The sequence below is a fragment of the Crassostrea angulata genome, chromosome 4 (assembly GCF_025612915.1).
Source record: "Crassostrea angulata isolate pt1a10 chromosome 4, ASM2561291v2, whole genome shotgun sequence".
Lineage (NCBI taxonomy): Eukaryota > Metazoa > Mollusca > Bivalvia > Ostreida > Ostreidae > Magallana > Magallana angulata.
This window is the reverse complement of record NC_069114.1, coordinates 29533731-29555057: the sequence shown is the minus strand read 5'-3', so window position 1 is coordinate 29555057 and position 21327 is coordinate 29533731. Positions and strand designations below refer to the sequence as shown.

General features: G+C 35.9%; 2 protein-coding genes across 3 annotated transcripts; one reads left to right on the top strand and one right to left on the bottom strand.

Moving 5' to 3' along the window:
* Positions 1 to 351: 351 nt before the first annotated feature.
* LOC128181857 (homeobox protein ceh-30-like) lies at positions 352 to 2296 on the top strand. Its single transcript, XM_052850403.1, has 3 exons — positions 352 to 1219; positions 1429 to 1589; positions 1799 to 2296. Exons 1-3 carry the CDS (start codon positions 817 to 819, stop codon positions 2189 to 2191), a joined length of 957 nt encoding a protein of 318 aa, XP_052706363.1. The 5' UTR covers positions 352 to 816; the 3' UTR covers positions 2192 to 2296.
* A 1215-nt stretch (positions 2297 to 3511) lies between these two features.
* LOC128181257 (uncharacterized) lies at positions 3512 to 20259 on the bottom strand. 2 transcript variants are annotated; one of them, XM_052849592.1, is made up of 4 exons: positions 19077 to 20259; positions 17563 to 18421; positions 6668 to 8502; positions 3512 to 4388 (listed from the first exon to the last, which is right to left on the bottom strand). In XM_052849592.1, exons 2-4 carry the CDS (start codon positions 18017 to 18019, stop codon positions 4365 to 4367), a joined length of 2316 nt encoding a protein of 771 aa, XP_052705552.1. In that variant the 5' UTR covers positions 18020 to 18421; positions 19077 to 20259; the 3' UTR covers positions 3512 to 4364. The 2 variants fall into 2 exon arrangements, with proteins under 2 accessions (XP_052705552.1, XP_052705553.1); XM_052849593.1 differs by having other exon boundaries at positions 17563 to 20259.
* Between the last annotated feature and the right edge of the window lie 1068 nt (positions 20260 to 21327).

Below are 21327 nucleotides of genomic sequence, written 5' to 3'. Positions count from 1 at the left end.
CCCTTAAAATCATTATTTAACGTACAAGTTTTGAGAATTTTTTTTCATGAATTGAATGAAGAGCAGACAATTCTTATGACAGTAAAAAGAGCGAAAGGTCAGTCATATAATTCTGAAAAAGGATTTTAATGGAGTTAAACCAATCAAAAAAAGATATGGATTGACTAACTTCTGTTAAATTTTATAATTTTTTCTTTAACAAATTCGTACAATTAATCACTGAAAAAAAATCGCAAATTATGTCGACAGACAGTTTATACACGATTTGACAATTTTTTCTGGAATATAATAAAACGTGATAATATTGCTCATTTACAACAAAACAAGGCAATCATATATCATTTATACCTATAGTACAGAGCAATTATAATTAAAATCTTGTGGCTTGTTTAACAATCGATGGTCAGCTACTTCAAACGGCCCATGAGACTAAATGTGTGAACCCATTGTGACGGCGATTAGCAAGTTGTTTACACAACATCATTGTAACAACATTATCCTAATCACCTTCAACAACACAAATAGGACCAAATTCAACAGCCCGTGATAATTGACCATTGTAGCGTCAAAACACGGCTTGTGTTTGTTTTAGCAGCCTTTTCGCAAAGCCAAATTAAACAATAGGTGATACTTTGCACTCATTAAGACAGCATTGACGATTAACAATAGGATTAAGTGTCAATTGGGGGATGAACGAAGTTACGGAAGTAATTAAACAAATTAAAATCTCTCGTATTTAATACCTGACCATCTTAGTTGGAATCAGTTTCACCCTGACTTTCACTGAGATAACACATTCTAACTTTGGGATTTTTAATGAGTATTACCAATCGAACAATGTTGTCCGAGGCCAAACCTAAGAAGGCTGCGTTCTCCATTGAGTTTTTGGCTAGGAGTAGCCATGATGAAAAAGACAATGGAAGTTCAAAAAACTCGGTCTCTGAAGATGCCGTGATACAGTCAACATTCAGAACGGACTTCAGTGGTTCAGCCTTCATCACACCTGAAAAATCTCCCTCGTCTCCTTTGTTGATGTCTTCTCTGAGTTCCACAAAGACCTCCTACCCGTTAAAGCTTCCTCTGATATCGCCAACCAATTCCGCTGTGAAAAGGAAGAGGGAGGATTCTTGTGATTCTGGCGTGGAGAGCCCCTCTCCGGATCGATTTCGTCACATCAGCGAAGCCAGCAACTCCTCAAACAGTTCCTTTAATACATCAGGTATTAAAATGTCCAAAACATTTTTTTTTAATCTTTCAAAATGAACATTATTTTATTTGCAAAATTGGATTTATTGGACACGAGTTTCACAACTCTTCTATTAGCTTTTTTTTTTAAGTCTGTAGCCGTATAAATTATAATTGATATATGTAAAAGTACGAATTAAACATAGTTGATATAAAACATTAATTTCTTTATTTTTTCTTCAGATTTGGACGACTGTGACGATCTCCAGAGACGTAAGAAGGCACGCACGGCTTTTTCCACAGAGCAGATTCACGATCTAGAGAAGCGGTACCAGGCACAGAAGTACCTTCCTGCCAACGAACGGCAAGCTCTGGCTGAAAAACTGGGCCTCTCTGACCAACAGGTATGTACAATTCTCTAGCAACACCTGCATCTACATGTATACTAAAATACAGCAAGATTTATAATTATTTCAGAATTCTTCACAATTATCAACAAATAGAGTTTGAATTTACAATATAAATTACGAACAATTGTTTTTTATTAGTTCTAATGTGAAGATTTAGTCATGTAATGTTTTGGATTTGTAATATTATGTGATTTGTTTTTTAGGTCAAGACTTGGTTCCAGAACAGAAGAATGAAAGAAAAGAGACAGAAGCGGGACGATGAACATGCGCGGTCCTTCAGTCTCCCGACAGGTGGCGTTGATGTCTCTCAGCTGACGGCCCTAGGACTTCCGTGTCCCCCACCCTACAATGTTACAGCCACCAACTTCGGACAGCTTCCCGGAATGACCCACATCCCTCCACAGTATCCCGTGACGTCATCACCAGGACATTTCCCACCCGTGCTACCGTACTCCCCCGCACCATTCCAAATGAGTCCGAGTTTTATTCCGGGACAATCTTTCCGAGTGCCTTATCCTTATGTGAACTATTCCCCGAGCATGGCCTCCCCTAAGTTACAACAGATGCCTCGTGTCCCCGAGAAGTCCAGTGTGTGATATAAGCTAAAACTTTATTTATTTGTCAACAACGATGATGTATATGTGATATGTATGCCCCAACACAGTAGTGTTTCATGTGCCAAATTTGTTAATAAATTTATATATATATAGCAAAACAAGAATGTGTCTCTCTCGTTTCTGATTTACAAGCTCAGAAAATCTATCATCTAGGTAAGATGTGAAAGATTTTATAGATTTTCTTAAATTCTAAAGAAATCGTAATAAAAGTGAGAAACAGGGAAAAAAATGAAGATAAAGTTAAATTGTCATGTTACATAATTGGCCAACTAAAAAGTGCGGGAGTTGTCGGACATACTCTAGATACAGTTTGTCCACATATATTATTGCCCGCTTTCAACTAGAGCAATCATAATAAAAGACAATAACAAGTATGATTTTATTTACAGTGTTTGAGCTGAATGCATTTTTTAATATTTCTTTTACGATTCTTTTCAGTCGTAAAAAAGGGGCCCTCCATATATATAGATAAATGAAAACGCGATCATGTGATTAAAAGAAATATGAGGTGCATTTTTCATGCTGATTTTTAAGAAAAATGGTTTTTTTCCCACTATAATGTCTAAAATAGCATGGCTTCAAAATTTTCTGTCAGGCATATTTTTCTGAAAAAAGCCGATAAGAAGTCTGAATTGGAACAAAATTGAACAAATGTCGTCCTGTACAAAAATTGATTTACAATATACTCTCTAGAAGAGAAATCTTTCTTTATACAAAAATTAATGATTTCTTCAAATCTTATTTATCATACAAGTTTAAATCACATGCAGACTTATCATACTAACGGGTTTTTGCACCAAGATAAAATTATTAAAAATACAGCTCACATTGCTCAGACAAAAATGGCAGTTCTTTTTTTTAAATAACATATTGTCGTTTATATATGTACATAGTCTGGTTTACAAAAATACAATACATATAATAGTTTTTTAAAATGGAAGTAAATGCTGAATCGATCGAATTTTTTTTTTTAAGTTTTAAGGAACTTCACAGATACAGTTACAGATAAGGAAACGCAATTTATTTAATTTAAAAAATCAATGCCACTTTACGAGTAACTCAAAACTTAACGACATATTTTTCCGTTAGTTGGTAAATAGCCAATGATGATTCCAATCGAATTAAATGACACTCGCGAGTGATTTACCAAAAGCAAGCGCCAACCTAAGTGGTTAATTACATTTCTGTTAATTAAACTGACACGCAAGAAGACCGAACTGAGTAAACATCCTTTTTAAATGAGTGTTTTTATAAATCTGTCTGAACTGGAGAAAGTATGTATGACACAATGAACTGAAAATTTTGTTTTCACAATTTTTATTTCTGCTCTATATACAAAGTTGAACGCCACAGATTCCCTCAGATAATTCTTTTAACCGCTTTTATATATAAAAAAAAAAACAACAACAAAAAGCCAACATCATTTACCTAAAAAAAAGTAGTTGACATTGCATTTTTTTCGTGAGTTTTTAAAAACAATCTTTTAAAAAAATCCCATGGTCATGTATGAATATATGGGGAAAATATATCACTGATATGCACAAGTGTTGAATGTTTTCACGTACAACCTAAAATTGAAATATTTCCCGAATCTTGATTTGTGGGACGAAACTCTGATAAATCCAAATTACAGAACACTGTATATTTTTAGAAGGAAGCGATATAATATGATATGAATCTGATCACCCTGGTGAAACAATTGGTCAACTGATTTAATAACACACTTGCAAGACACAATATAGTATGCATATAGTGATGCTTTTTCACAAACTTAGCTCTTATTACCGTTTTAAATATATAATAATTTATGTTTCATGAAATAAATGCCGAGTAAACTGCAATAAATAAAACTTAATAAAGCCATCTAAAATCATTATGATCAATTCAAACATTCCTGAATGTAAGGCCTTTAAGTTTCCTATCTTTCGTCATTCATCGCTAGCTCAAGGCCCGAGTTGTTCTGATACTCACTAAGACGCTTTGGCGACTAGACTTTTCATCGAATAGTCACTCGAGAGGCATTATTGCCTCTAAGTGATAAGTATTGTGTCTAGAAATCATTTAGTCAAAATATCGTCTACTTGACGTGATGTCAACACACGTGTCTGAGGTACGAGTTGTAGAAATCCTGCAAGTATTCTCCACATTCTGGTCAGGACTTCGCCGATTTGGAAACCTACAAAACACAACAAAGAGAGAAAGATTAATGTATTTTGTGCGTCAAGTAACCCTCAAAGCTCAAGAACAATTCATTAAGGGCACCTGTTAGTAAGTAGCGTAGTGGGATTGCTCCCGTTTGCAAGTACATTTGTACAGTTTTCTGCTGAGAAGAGGGCCTTAGGTATAAGTTTTCGCAAAAAGATAGATACGTACATGTACATGTATTACTAAAATATCCTTATACTATATATGCACCCCATTTTTTGTTCAGATTGTGTCAATACCTAGTAGCCTTAGTTTTGTTGATTTTTTTTTTGGGGGGGGGGTGTTTTTGGTGAACATTCAAAAATATTTTCTTGCTAGTGAAGTCATAGATGATAATAATTTTGAGAAAACTATTTACAGAGACTGGAATTTTAGCTTTTTTGAGGCGTTCCGCACAGTTCATCGATGCTATCACGAGTAATTGGTTTTTATAAGTAAGAATTGAAGAAATGTCATTGATAAACATATGCACAATACACCCCCAAAACCACTGCATTCATCGGAAATCAAGATACATGTATCTCCATCTGCACTTACCACTTGTAGAAAATTGATCTAGAGGGGTTCGGAAACTCCGGAAGATTCATGTTTAGATATTCAAATACCAAAATAAAAGACCTCGACCCCCCCCCCCCCCCCCAAATCCACAAATCTTTTCGGTAGACAAAATAATCCGTTGCAACCCCCTCCCCCGCCAAAAGTTCTGGATTAGCGCACAAGACGCTGAATATGAATTTAATTTCGGCATAGAGCTATTTAGAAGGAATAATATATCAAAAATTCTACCTAGAGGAGTCGTATATCAAGAATAAAAAAATAATATGTCGATTGATAATTGAAATATCAAATGTAATCTACCGATCAGCAAATGTATGCAAAAATGCATTGCCTATTTCAAAGACATTATATCAAAAGCTAGCCCCCCAATAAAGATATCAAAGCATTTTTAGATTCATTTGTATCTTATCTGTCAAAACTGTTTAACATTATTATATTGTACTAGATTGTTGATCGAATTTCCTCTGTCGGTATTTCCGTCATCTTACATGCAGCTGTCTGGTTTACAAGGAACACGCGAATTATTATATAAATGTACCCATCACTGTCAGACACCAGAGGTTCAACCCGACTGGAGACGCTTGGGAAATATGGCGCAACAAATTACTATGTCAGACACAAGATTATCAAATATGGCCGCCCAGTAATCATAAAAGGAAAAACCCGATTAGTACGGCTGTAAATACCGATAGACATTGTGGCCAATTATATTTGTCATAAAACACTGCTCTTTTCTTTCTTTTAATTTCACGGCCGACTTGAAGCTTATCAGACATGTGACCTATATTTCTGGTGAAGCTGGAAGAGTGGAAAGATTGTGGAAGGGTAGAGGGTCTGAGGATTTTTTTTAAACCTGAGTCCACTAACTAGTTCTATCGTTCGAGGATCTAAATCACATAAGAGCTGCTGAGCTCTTCCTTTCTGCTCATTGTGTTGTCTGCCATCTTGTTTTTTTTTTTTATTATCTATGCAATTACATGTATATTAATCGTTATGATATTCCAGTACAAACCATAAATAAAAAAGGCATTGCGGTCTGAATAAATGTTTGTACTCTGTCTAGTATATTTCTTTGTAAGCCAATGTTTTAATCGTGAAACGAATCAGATTTTATTTTTGATCTTTTTTATTCCATGCAAAATTAGATGCCAAATCCACAAGAAACTGTTAACTACTCATGCAAAATTATGTATATTCTAAACTTTGAAAATTAATTTCAGAGGGGTATCGGGAAGAAACTTAAACCCATAGATTTACACATAAACTCAACAAACTTATTATTAATATAAAAAAATTGTAAAAATATAGTTAATTTTTAAACGAATTTAATATATGACATCATATATTTGTCCACAATTATTTCAGATCGAGTATTTCATAAACAGAATCAGATTTAAAATGCATGAACTTTAATGAAAAAAAAATCTATATTTTAAGTATTCTACAATGATAATTATACACCTACATAGAACAAAATATTTTCTATCTTAATTCAACAAAAGAATTCAAATATACAATATACATGTATATCTATTTCATGCTTGTGTATTGCTTCGCATTGAAAACATTTAAATAAACCTCACTTCCGCTGGATCACCAATTCTCAAAAAATCACTACATCTACCACACAAGCTAATAAAATAATATCACAAAAATAAAATGCACACGTCACTCATGCAGAAAATGTCATACTTGGCTGCACAACGCAGGCGGTCGCTGCACGGGGTCCGAATCGTTGGAAGACGTGTCTTGTGAGGACGCCATGGAGTAGTTTGCCGAATCCCGCCTGGAAACTCCGGGCTTCGTGTTCGATATGAAATTCTGGGGTTTGGGATAGACTCTATGCGGGGAACCTGAATGCTGGTTTGGCACGATGTCTGGCTGTTTTGCACCTTTAAAGTTTTCATACTCGTCCTCGGACAATATGGTGGTTATGTCCGTGACATTGGACTGAGCTATCCCACTTTCTGTCAGTGACACCGAAGTGTCTAAAGAGGTTTCAGCGTTCACTGGCGTTTTGGGAGATGTTGACACTTCTCTTGCTGTATCGAGATTAGATGGTTTGTAAACCGCCATCTCTCGAGACTGCGGTGCGTTCCCGAATGAAGTTCCGTAGTTACGAGCATCGGACAATCTCATTGGTTGATTTAAAAGTGGTTCAGAAGCGTTGCTTCGAACATCGTCTGAACTTGTAGATAAATCATTAACGTTTGTTAAATAATCGGCATTGTTCTTGATTTCAGGACTCGATGTGTTGTTTCTAAGAGCAGCCAACATAATGTTGTTATGGCGTCGTTTGAAGGCCTGCTTCATTTCGGGGTCAGAACTTCTCCGCTGATACTGAGTTCGCGGACCCAGTCTATGGACCTCGGCCGTCACGTGCATCGTGCTCTCACTAGGAGCCGGCGATCGACTACGTGATGGGTCTCTCTCACACAGGCTCCCCACAGAATGACGTATCGGATCGTGAAATGTCACACACCGCGGTCCACTCCGTCTATGTCGATTTCTGCGCACGATGACGTCACTGGGGAAGCCGTTTTCAATGCTGTCTTCATGGACCGGGGCTAGCACTGTCCCATAGCGGTCATCCTCGGACGACAACCCTACTTCACATTCATCAAAGCCACTCTCACTCGGAGTAATATCAATACTGGGTACCGACCCTGGCCCGCGTTTCCTCTCCAAGGTCACATCTTTCAGTTCGATAGAGCCTATTGAGATTGAGTTGGTTTTTGAAAGTCGGTCGCTTTTTATCACAAATATCGGTTGTCCAACGTTCGCATAATCAAGAATTCGAAACATCCACTCTTGTTTAATAGTTAGCAGAGTCCATAGAAAAATCCAGGTCACCAAATAGCAAACTCCTACCACGAGGCACGCCAACAGGCAGCCATCGGACGTTAGTCTATAAACAGCAATGATGTCATAATAGATGGGACCGCGAAAAACGGCAAGTAAAATAAAAATCACGACAGCACTTGAATGGGAAAAGTATCCATTACAAATTCCTTTAGAAGCAATAGATTGATTTTTGTATTTTTCTGGATTATGTTTTCTGTCAACTTTTTTGAACTTCTCCATGAAATGGTAAGCACTGTATTCGAACACAACGTACGACGAGAACATCACAACGAAACCACTTGTGATGTACAGTCCCAGAATGCCACTGGAGTTCAATATAAGGTCAACGGGGTCATTGTATCGATCAACTGATTTTGTGAGTTTGTACAATATAGAAAATCCTGCAAACATAAATATTGAATCGAAGCTCATAAAAAGTAGCTCGGCTGCGTATACAAACGACAGAGTTTTGTTCGTGTACCAGAACACTGCTGAATAACGAATGGCGAACGTCGTTAATGCGAACACGAAGTTGAGGAAATTCGGAGTGATATATGCAGTTTCCGGTGAATAGCCCGTGAGGTTAGCAAGACCAACTGCACTGATGTTTTTTGTTAAGAAATCACTGGTTAAAGCTCTAGCATCAGAAAACAAGAAATCAAGGTCCGTACTCCATACTGCTTCTGAAAAAAAAAAACCGGAAGAAGTTTTTAATAATTAAAAAGCATTGACCCCCCTCCCATCTATTTTTTCACAATTTGATGCATCTTCATAACATTGTAAGGTTTTTCTATGCATTTATTTTCACAATTTGATTAATCTCCATTAGATTGAAAAGTTCGCACGTGTTTGAATCTTTGAACTTGTTTTATATTGTTGTTAAAATCAAAGATTTTTTTTTTCGTAAATCTTTTTTTTTTATAGAAGCAGTCTGTTACTACGTTATTTTTCATTTCCTTTAAATATCGTTTTCCATTTGATTTCGCAGAAGTACAATTTTCCATATTCGTAATTGTTTTACTGTTCATTTTAATGGCTGTTAGAGAGGAAATCCGAAAATACAACTTAGAGGTTGCAGATAATGACTTCCGCTGCAGTCGTTACGTTAAGAAATTCCTACAGAACTCAATTTAAAAGAAAAATAAATGGGTAATTTGTGACTCACGAAGGTCTCTAATTAACACTGAATTTGAGTGATTTGAATCAATGTGATTGGTTGGCTAGAAACGTATGCAATTGAGTATCAACATGAACGAGTGGAAATCGAGATAATCAGGAATGGGAAACACGATATATTGCAAAAGAAACACGGAATGAAGACTGTTTCCAGTTAGAATTTTGAAAGAAAACCCACACCTGTTCAATTTATTTAAAGTACACCTCGCTAACAAAATTAAAACTGTATTCCGACAACCTGCGCCTTTTCAAATGATTTCCTTTGCACTGGGAGTTGCACCGAAAAGGCGCGAGCGAGACGAGACTGGCTGCGCATAAACACAGTAGCAAGAATATCAAAAGTTAGATTAAACTAATTTTGCGATTGTGGCAAAGGTCTCAAATGTTGATTTACAATGTACCAAAAAGCCCTGATATATCTGAGGAAGAGGAGAGCGACCACGGGAAATAAAAGAGAAATGTAAGGCTGTCGATCATCGCGATACTGATTAAGTCCGATACGGTACGCGGTGGGTTCATTACGAATGATATTCATACAGATCCTCATACACATTATAGTACAATGTACTATCTCACTGCCCTTGTTAAAGACTAACTGCTTCGTTAATAAGAAATGGAGGCAAGCCAAAAGATTAAGACAATAGCAGAAGAGATGGGAGAACGGTAAAAAAAAGGGGGGGGGTGGCTAAGATGAAAACTGATGGATTGTCAGAATGGTAACGAGCCATGAAACAAAAGTGAGAAAAATCAATTAAAAACTAAGAAACACGTGGGGCTCGGGGTGGGTGTTCTAATGGTTTGAGACCAGCAGCGCCCTCTCACGGGCGGTCTTGATGCGTGGGATATTTCGAGAAAACCCAATGGAAACTTGTTTCTTGATTGAATTCCTCAAGTAACTGTGCTTGCAACATGCTAAACCGTAAAGCCAAACCCTCAAAAGACGACAGACCTGAAATTAGTTCATTACTCTCCTATAAAACGAAGTTTCAAATTTTTCACAACCCTCCACAAGAATGCAATGTTTTTTAATTATATTCTTTGCAATGCATGTTCTTTTTATAGAGAGGTCCACAAATTCTACCACCTACCTAAATCCATTCAGAAATCTTGTTAAAGGATCAAAGAAGATGGAAGTTGTTTGTTTTGGCATTACCTAAACTTACACACCGCGGATCTAAGGGATGCTTAGCAATAATCTGAGAGAGCTGTATCGTCTGAATTGATTTGTCTCAGTTTTACAGATCAACGAGTTTGTAAAATCAAACAACATTACGTACTTGCGCACTTCATCGGGTGCAACATGCGAGAAGACATTGAAAACACCTGTTTGGATATACAGATTCAGAAATAACAGGTGTCTCTTGGAGGGTTTCTCCCAACAAAATGTAGGATTGTCTCTCACTCACTAAATAAAACAATGCATGGCATCTTTTTCCTAATGGCGTGTCTCAATTATCAAAATAATTTCTTAGCTTTCTTAACACTAATTGTATATACGTACAGACACAAACTAAACAAAAGCATTGCATACATAGACGATTAACTGTTCATGGTTTCGTCAAAATGTTCTACCCCATATATTGGAATGCGTGTCACTACATGTAGTACCTGCACTTCAGAGATTGTTCTTTATCGAATCTGATAAATTTTTAATATATTCCACTTCAACATGATGATATTTTATATTTCTATATAAATCGATACATTTATCGATATAAATTGTTTGATATAAATTTCATTTCGTTTTGCCTCATATCTATGGAAATGCATCCATGAGTTTTACTTCAGATACGGAGATAACCTCATTATGGTATACACCCCGAGTCCTTGGAGATACATGTAATGCTAAATGATTTAATACAATAGTACTCCTTACCGTTCCCCAATACACCTATACTATTCAACTCCCGAAGGAAATGCCTCGATATTTTTAAGTTTTGTCAATTATTTTTCAATAAATTAGATGTTCTGATTCCGAGAGTTACCACTTCTCTGCATCTCTAACGGTTTAGCAAATTCAAAGAATTTCAATTTGATTTAGAAGAAAGACAAACTAATCGACACCCCTTAGATTAATCGTTCTCAGTATACGAGTGATTCTGAGTAAGGAAAGATCCAGCACCTTTAAAGTCCCGCAGACAAACCTGCGAGTCAAACGATAAAAGAAAGTTTTAAAAGTTTCTATTTTCATTTTCCCTCCGCATGGTCTGGATTACCTCACGAGATATCACTAGCAGGGGCTCCATTAATTCTGATTAGATACTGAGTAATACTGGGTGATCAAGTTACGTCAATCACGACAAATTGGAACCACTAATTTTGCTGATTCTTTTTTTTTTTTTTTTTTTTTTGATTTGTACACAGCAGCAGCGTTTCAACAATGTGATAAAGTATCATCTGTATAATACAAGACAGAGATATATAATTCGTGTTGATATCCAAAGACGCATTTCATAGAGATAACTGAGTCTGATGCTATATAACTTATTAAATTGATTTGATCAAAACTTTTCATTTTAAAGCCCTAACACTATTCTTTGGGAAAAAAATGACTTTGGGGAAAATTTTTCCATGGCATTAGGTTCAGTAATGCAAAAAGACGTCCATCTGGATCATTGATTGACAACTGTTTGAGGATTTCTTTTCAATTTTATCTTGAATTTAAGCAGCGGCCTCTGCAAGGTATGACATTTTTGGCTGAGAAATCGATGGTTGTATAGAATTGATGTCTGATGCCCAGACTCCTACTGCGCACAGAGATCTACGAGCACCTTGTTTTTAATCGAGTGCGCATGATATCTGCTATAATTAGCGTGCACGTAATTTCTTCCAGTGGTACCTATATAAAACCTTGTAAGTTATACTTAATAAATACAGTGTATACTTCAAAATAAGTTGGAGGAAGGGTATGGGTGCCGAGGTTTCAAAAATATTAAGACTACCTCTTGTTTATTTTCGTAATCAAAGTTTCAAGTCACAAATACTCCAGTCCAAAGCCTATAATATATATTTTAGGCGAATATGTTTCCATGGTGACATGCTTTAATGTTAAGGTGAAGTCAAAAAGCTATATAAGCACTCACTGTGTGTCATCTACTCTTAATAAATCATGGGATCATATCAAAATGAAAAATTACCTTGTCAAAAACTATATATATAGAGATTCACATAACTTTTATCTTATGCAAAGGTTTTATGCAACAAGCAAGGCAAAGAAACATCTTTTTTCTGTCTCCGCTAAGAATACCATCCTGCTGAGTTTTCTTATTAAAATAAGAACCCGTTGACAAAAATATGGTTCAAGATATATTGAATTTACAGGAAAAGAAGCAGCGATTGTAATCTCGTTGTCAAGAGAAATCTCGTTCAAGACTCGCTCACTGACATTGGTACATTTGTCATTCTAGTAGGGCGTAACGAACGCATCTTTTTCAAAGCGTAAATCGGAAAAGTAACATGTTAACGGCAAAACTCTCCGAGAGCACATGGAATCCGATGAGAGAGATAGTGATCTCAATGTGCAACTAGCTGCAATGTTCACTGCATGGAATTTCGTGGAGAGACGCCATGCTAGGATTTCTCTGCCAGAGCTGGCTTTATTGTTTGTTTCGATGGATCCATTCTTTATTCTGAGATTGATCCTGATATCGTTTGACAAGCTTTCAAAACACGCTTATGTTATCAATATATGCCATTAAATAGTAGTGTTTACAGATCGAATTAAAACAAGGTATCGCTTAGCAAAACACACTGATAGGTATGGATTTCGATACCATTATACAAGTAGACCCGTGCCCGCTCGCACATATGAAACCCCTGAATTCCCCATTAACCACAGTGATTATTAAAATCATTCAGCTGATAAAGAAACGTTGTACGATCTACTAGTTAGAAATACAAGTAATTATAAACAATAATATTACACTACAGTTTTAATTATCATTGATGAGTTCGTTTCGGTCTATGTACATGACTGTATATACAGTGCACCGACTGGATACATTTGCAATGACTTGAACATCGTTTTATGATTTTAACATCATTTTGCAAAACATCCGTTTTCCATTTAGGAATTACGATATTCTACAAAATGGTCGCGACTGTCTGTTTCCTGTATGTATCAATTACCATAACATCGCTTACATTTCAATGTAAAATATGGATAGAACAAGAGGAGATGCCGTGCCAACCTTTCCACTCTTGCTTGCTGGAGCCCTTTCATTTTCTGACGTGGTTTTAACATTCTTTCTAAGCCGTTTTAAGACGTGATTTGGCGAGACACACTACTGTGTCAAAAGGAGCATCTCATTGAGCAAAATGCATATTCTTGAAATTTTCAAGAGGCGGTATTTATCGAGATCATAGCATTGGTATTAGGGCTGTTGCTTTTTTCTCAAATTGTCTACAAGAATGCGCCATTTGTAATCATTATCTGCTTTAGTGGCGCATTCGATTCCCGGCGATCAAGAGACTGCATGGTTTCTATCAATTAAAACTCGTCACTTTTTGTAAATTTATGGAATGTTTGCTGTTTCATAAACAAATACATGTTAAGTACATGCTTACGTGCGTGCGTTGGCAATTAATGAAAAACGTGGAAAGGGTTTTATTTTACTATACTTTTAAAATGATTTCGGAAGTAGATGGGACTCAAAATACGTTACATACAATGTTTCCTTTCAAAGACAAACTGAAAAGAATCACAAACTAAAAGTTTATATAATTTGAAAGACTTAAATATATGCAGTATGTAAATTTGCATTTTTTATAAAAAATCGCTAAGCTGAAGATAAATTGTAGTGGAAGTTATGGTGAGATTTTTATATACGCCTTTATAAAGAAATGAAGTTTAAAGCATATGCGTGGGTTTCCGACAATGTCTTAGCAAGAAAGCACTGTAAGAATTGTTTAATAGTCTTTTGTATCGCGAGATGCACACAATGGATTACAAAGAACGTGTATCAAGAGAGAGCTTGAAATCGATGGCTTGTCTTGGGAGTGCATCGGCCGGTCCATGGGAAAAAAGCAACAAGTTTTATGCTAACCTTTATGCAAGAAACCAATTCAGTCCATCAAGAGCATATCGAAATCTTTTATTACAAGATAGAGAGAAAGATTATTCCATTTCCTGAGTATTTCTCCTGATTTCAATAGAAACTTGAATTTCCCAATCTAATTCCAGAAATACATGTAATGAGATTTTTTTTCAGAGGAAATAGAATTACGTGGTGAGAGAGTTTAAACTCGTGGAGAACACGTTTTTCTGAAGGTCAGTTACCGATTAATAACGACACAAAATTAAAAACTACCGATGTTTTTGAGAGATTGTAAAATTAACAGCGTGAGTACTATAAAAACCAATGTAACAGCTGTAAAAAAAAATATATAAGATGGGGAGAAAAATATAAAAAAAAATATATCGGTACCGGTGTTTATAAACTTAGATTCTTTAGGAGGGCGAAGTCTAGCTCATGTTTTGTGATCTCTGGGGTCAGATTCCTGTAAACGTTTATGTTACCCAGGGGCTTGCTGTTGTTGGAGAACGAGGTTTGTGTTTTCTCACACCGGCAGGTGATACACTGTGAGTTTCCACCTTGTTCTATTGTTTATTCGGCGTCCTATCTTTTGTGAGTACAGGAACGAGAATTTATCTGACAATCCGGAATTCTCAAGGCTGACCTTACCCGCGCGGAATGAGCGAGATCACATGCTGCATTGCTGATTAGAAATAACGCTTTTCATAACTGTTTTTGTTATCGGCGCTTCTCTATATTTATTAAGAATAAATAAATGCTGACTGAAATATTTTGATTGTGAAATATCATATTTACTTAAATTTTCATGAGGTTTTCTATCCTTTGAGTCTACTTGGTTGTAAAAACTGTTAGAACCCATGGATGACTTTGTAAACAAACTTCCATATTTGATTCAGAGTTTTTCTGTATATACGTTGTAATAGACTAAACATTACAAAGAATGAAGCATTGAGCAAAACGAGAATGCGCAGTATATCTGATAATTAAAAGGTACATAGCGCAGTAAAAAGGTCAAAGAATCGAGTAAATAACGAAAGGTCTGGCAGCAATTTGAATTATTGATTGAAAAAGGCGGACGGAATCCGTGAAGAAAGTCCGGTATGGAAATAGAACACACGAAAACTCTGGGCTTTTAAAAGTTAAAAAAAAAGTTTTTCAGGCAGAAGACTGGCTGTTTGTTTGATCATTATTTAGAAACACAGGTTAGACATTTCCAAACTGTACACAAGCTTGTTACAAAGAACGGACTCTCGCCAAGTCATGATGTTTTTCCTAAAGAACACAATGAAGTAATGGGACAAATCGAACCTCTAGACGAACAAGTCATGTCATTCTGCTGTTAATCCCTATATATTTATCTACATAAAAAATGTACATTTATACTTCATATGTATTATGTACAGAATCATTATAAATGTTTATTTTTCATCTACTCACGCATAAAATGTAAATTGTGTATATGTTTGATAATTTCTCTGTGTTAATGTAAACTACATCCAAAGAGATAAAAATAAACTGTTCAACTGCTAAAGATTCATATTAGCTCTGCAGATTCAATTTAGAAAATCATTATCAATCACAACATTCCAATTATACAATTTCAGTTTGGAATTCTTTATTCTTTTAGGCATGATTTTTGCTTTACCGCTGAAGTCAAGTAAAAAGTCTAATTGCCCATAACCTGTTCTAAATGAATGATTAAATAGACGTGACAGTCAATCGAAGGTCTGAGACACAGTTAAAGGTATACTACGAACAATTCGTGGAATTCGTCACCATTAAAAACAAAATCTATGAGAAGTAATAGTTTAAGGATAATTAAGAGTCAATAAAAGTCAGCTACTGATCAAAAGATTGGAGTAAAAACCTTTCAGGAATCTCGAATCAAAAACTATTGATAAAGGACAGCGCGTCGATTATAGCAGACGGTTGTTGTAAATAGTTACAAAGTACCTTAGAAATCTGAGGGGACCTTAGTTTAGCAGCTAAGGGTTTTTGAATAGTTAGAAACCTAAACGGTCGGGATCCCAGATATGAATAAAATCACCACTTGTTTATTTCCAAGGTCTGGTCAGAGTGACCACTTAGTGGTCAATGACTGAAGACTAACAGGTGCGAGAAATCGGAGCATGCCCCATTTATTAGAAACAGCTTCCCGGAGAGTTCGGATATTGATCAGAAATCACGCTGGACTGAAGGCGAAAACCCAATTTGAGTGGTGTCTTAAGGTAGTCCTATACTCGGCACTAAATGGGCTCAATCATTAAAAGCTTTGCTTTAAATGATAGATATGCATTCTAGCAATACATATACAAAAGAAAATATGTATGTTTACATGCTAGTTTGTTTGCTATCACCTCTCAGACTGGTGTACCCCCTTGCAAAAATTAAAGACAATTATGAAATTTGCCAGACGTCCGTTTTTCCTAAAAATAATTACCAATTTTGGGAAAATTAGAACTGAACATACAAAATAGAGTATAAATATTTATCTAAGCCATATCTCATCAATAATTATGCGCAAATTTTTGTAAGTAAATACGCTAAATGGACCTGATGTATCAAAATAGAATACAAAAAATGCAATGCTAGTATCGCGTTTGGTATTTTTTTTACTATTTTATGGACTCAAACTTAAATTCATGGTGTTTATTCTATAGATTGACATCTTAGAAAAAAGATTTGGTAAAATAAATTATATGTTGACGGATTACTTTTCACGCTATAAGCTCTAAACCAAGTAGACCCTGACGAAAAAATCCGTAAAAATCACATTTTGCTACAGTTTTCTGCCTAGATCTGTCAACAATGTTAGATATCATTTGAATATTAATTAATTGACGATTGATTAAATTCGAAATAGCTTCTGTCTCTAAATTTAAACCGGTTTTAGTAAAAGAAAAATTCGGGGGGGGGGGGGGGGGGTCAAAACAAAGAAGATATAAGCATACCTGAGATCCCGGTTAATCAGATACTTCGTTTTTCATTTTACTTAAACAGAATCGAGTTTCTCAACATTAATCATTTCTATCTCTCATAGAATACACATATTACCGTTCTAATTGCTTATTATTGCCATTGTTTACAACAGCGATGTAGAGCAAAATCAATACCGGGTATCAAAAACAGGGTTTCACAGCTTTTTCTATGCGGATCGCGATTTAAGCCGGTTAGCTTACACACAGGTCACATAAAACATAATAAGTCGACATTTATAGTGACTGTTTTCATTATCTGCTGCATCCAACGCTCAAGGGCGTTTGTAGATATGTATAGATATATCATTCATATCACATAAAAAGACAGGTTTATCGGGGAGTAAATTTTGTCAGAGCTTCAGATAAATTTAAAGAATTCTTTTCGAATAAGTAAGACTAAACAGCCAATTAAGATATATAAACGCACTAAATGTTTAACAAAGTTAGATGTAGTTCAAACATGCTATCTAAATTCTGGGATAACTCCCAACATAATGTCATTTACAATCAACAAAAACACTAATTCTTTATGTCGTACCCATTATTACATTACCTGTTGGTTTGAGTTGAAGCTGTATTTCCTTGGCTGATATCAAGACGTCCGGAAACAAAAGACAGAACGCTGATAAAACATGAAGAGAGGGCGCAAAGGGAGGCGCATAGCGCCACAGACGGCGCCCAAACTCCGAACCAATATGGTCCAAGATTCCGCCGGAAATCGGACAGATGGCGTGGTCCCGTCCCAGCTTATACCCGTCATTTCCGTAGTTTCCGGTTCTAAAGATGGAGGACAACAAAAAGAAAGGAAGCACAATGAAGGAGACGATTGTCAGGCCGAGTTTGAGGCCGACCTCGGGTGGGGTTTCCCGGTTCCACTGGTTCCGAAGAGAGTCCTGATATTCCGAGATATTTCTGTAAGATATATAGCACTGGACGCTGACCACGATTACACTGTATGATATGGACCAAAGCGAATTGAAGCTACTGCTTTTAGGTTTGAGCACTACCATGTTGACAAATTAGCACCACGCTTCAGTTAGTCAAAGACGCGATTCCCTTTGACTTGTGGAGTTTCGGCGCTCCTCAGCCATCGTTTGTGTTGTTGTTAACGCTATGACTTCTTGCAGTCAGATGGTTTTCGTTACAACTGCACGTGGAACTGCAGTAAACTTCCCCCACTTCATAAATCAAATTTGTCTGCCTCGCACTCCCTCCGTCAACTTTCACGATTCCTTCCCCCTTGAAGACGCAAACTTACATGGACAAAGGGCAACCGTTTGACAGTGAGCCTGCTACCATGCTTTGTTCCTTGCGCCCATTATCCGTACCGCCTCTGATGCGAACCGACAGGAAATGGAGTTACTTTGTGCTGAACCATAACGTTCCTGCAGAGACTGAGTAGCGAGGGCTCCCTGATAAATAAAAACGGCCAGTTGATTGTTAACGCGTGTTCTCAAGATCGTCAAACATATAAAAATGGGGGGTATTATTAACGATGTATCAATTTAGCGATCATTTGTCAGTTAATGAAGTATCGACAATTACTGGGAAAGGGTGTTGTTGATAACATTTAGGTGGTAGAGTTTTACTCCAGGTGCTATGTTTACCTCATAAACAGTATCATATTTAGTTTATGAATCAAATTCGATAATGAGAGAAATGTTTATTTGTAATATATTTAAATTCTGGACTATTAACTTAGCAACATAAAAGATCCAGTGGCGCTTTTTAAATTTACTAAACGGCCCCTATATCGTTACATTCATTGCAGTTTAAAATCTCATGCAATATTCATATATATAGAGACCCACGCATAATACAAATAGATTTCATTCTTTCAATATGTATCATAAAATCGAAAAATGAGCGAAATCTTGATTAAAGTTGTTTCAATTTTCTGCTCCTTTGGGCCAGAGAAGAAACGAAAATTCGAAATATTCACACACACTGAGAGATGTAATTCATCTAAGCTACGTTCTTTGATTTCCATTCAAAATTATATGAGATAAAAGAAAATGCATTTGATTTATTAATTATTCAAACAGATGAAACATATCAGTAACTTACGAATTATTTGGCATCCAGTTACAGATTGTTGGATTCAATCGGCAATGACAAAATATCCACCTAATCCTTTTATTCCGATGGTAAGATTCTCGGATTCTACTCCAGAAACTCTAAAAATGACGACACTATTCCCAAATCGTATCGACGAATGTGCGACAAAAACACATTAACACATCATCGAAGAAGGGGACCGTTTACGGATGAAGAAACAACATTCTCTGCTCAGTTCAGAAAAGTTCAATAGGGGCTCAAAAGGGATGAATAGCAAAACTTTAAAATGTAAACACTGACATTCAAAATATCAATAGATTTTTGGAATGCAGAGCAGAAACATAAAAGCTGGCGTTTAAAACACGCCTTCTCTGGGCTTAGAAGGCAATGTGTACCTTTGTATTGAAAAAATCACATTGGAACTCCCCCTTATAGAACCGCAGACGGACCAGCTTTGACAACTGCACGTTTCGTGTCAAACATATTGTGAGCGATTTTAATTGTGATTTTATCACTAATCCACGACCAGTCATACAGTAGAATTCTAAAGATTACGTTTTATGAGGGAACTGAGTGAGAAGTCCAACGGAGCGAAAATTTACTCTGAATTTTTAAAGTCAAATTCCGAAACCATGCAAATGTGCCCGAATTGTGATTAACATCATTTATAATTCATTAATGATGTCATTAGCATCGGGCACTTTTTTTAAAGAGTTTCAATATATTAAATCAATGCAAGCAACCTTTGATTGCTATGAAATAATAATTATCGAAAAAAAATTGAATGCTTTCTAGCGTTCGTTTAAAGTTAAAAAACGTAAGTACTTGTATCATTCAATTTGACTAGTCTTAAGGTTGACTTTTGGAAAACGTTAAATTCCTATTAGACCTTTGTCATTGAGGTAATCACGGCAATTTATATAAAAGCTCTTGACTTAGGAGTACCGTGGTTTACATGATACATTGACCTTGATTCTCACATGACCTTGACTCGACATACATGTTCTATATACATGTAGTAGGGACAACAACGAAACAACATCAATAGTAAATAGTGAAACGTCTTCTATGTTGGAATGTACCCAAAAGTATCTCAAAACTAGCAAGGCATGTAACAGGGTTTTCTCTTTCTCTTAAAGTATTCGCCCTTACTCTTGTGCCAAACTACTGTCCAAACCAACAGGAAAGCAGGTATGGGTCATAACTGGTAACAGTATAGATATCACGAGGTTGGGGGGGGGGGGCTTTGAGTTTACTAAGACAAGTGTTGATCGTAATTCTCCACGATATCATTATATATTTTAATGTTCCACCCTGCTGGATAAATGTGGGGTTATATGGCCATTCATACTTTTTTCGAGTTTTAGATATATTTACTTCTCCATATAAAATTACCAATGGTACACGTTTATAAATTAAATGATTAATTATATAAAATCATAAAAACATAACGATAACCTCATCGCTATAGGATTGAAATCAGGATAAAATTTAAGCATGCAAGAGTTATCCCTCGAACACTCCCAGCAACAGCTTCTTCCGCTGCCATATCATTCATGCTATGATTGATATCCAATGCTTTTTGTCAAACTCCTGATCTTTTTTACATACCTTTTTGTGGCAAAAATCTGTCAAATTACGCTCAGTATCATTTCTCATCTTGCTAGCTTGCACGTGGCGTTTTTTTTCTAACTATGTAATAAGAGATTACTTCTTCGATGATTTAAGTTTTTAATGTTCCCTTTTTTACGTAGAATTATCAGCCAAACTAGAATGATTTTTCTCTGTGAACGAAATGTTTGTCATACATGTGAATGAATAATGGCCAAACTTTTTATATTTCCAATAAAAACATTTATATTCTTTCTTGCTTTTTCTGCATGAACATATTTGATTTCTCTATTGATTTTTCATTATGCATTCTGATTGTCGCTACTATACGTTGTATCAGTATAATGTAATATGATATATCCGAAAATAAAAAACAAACAAACCAGAATGCAGAAATGAATGTTTATGCACAATGTACTTGAAACACTTTTGTACCTGCGAGGACTACACAAGTCTGTCAAAGATATTTTTCCAAATGTTCATGACCATAATGCTCATTAGGAAATCTTCACAAAATTTCCTTGTTCAATTTTTTTGAAGAAATTGATATATTCCCACCTGGTACTATCGACTGTGAGGATAGTGGCATGTCTAATTACCCGGGAAACAATTATAAACCCTTAATAGGGTTAACTCACAAAAAGGCACT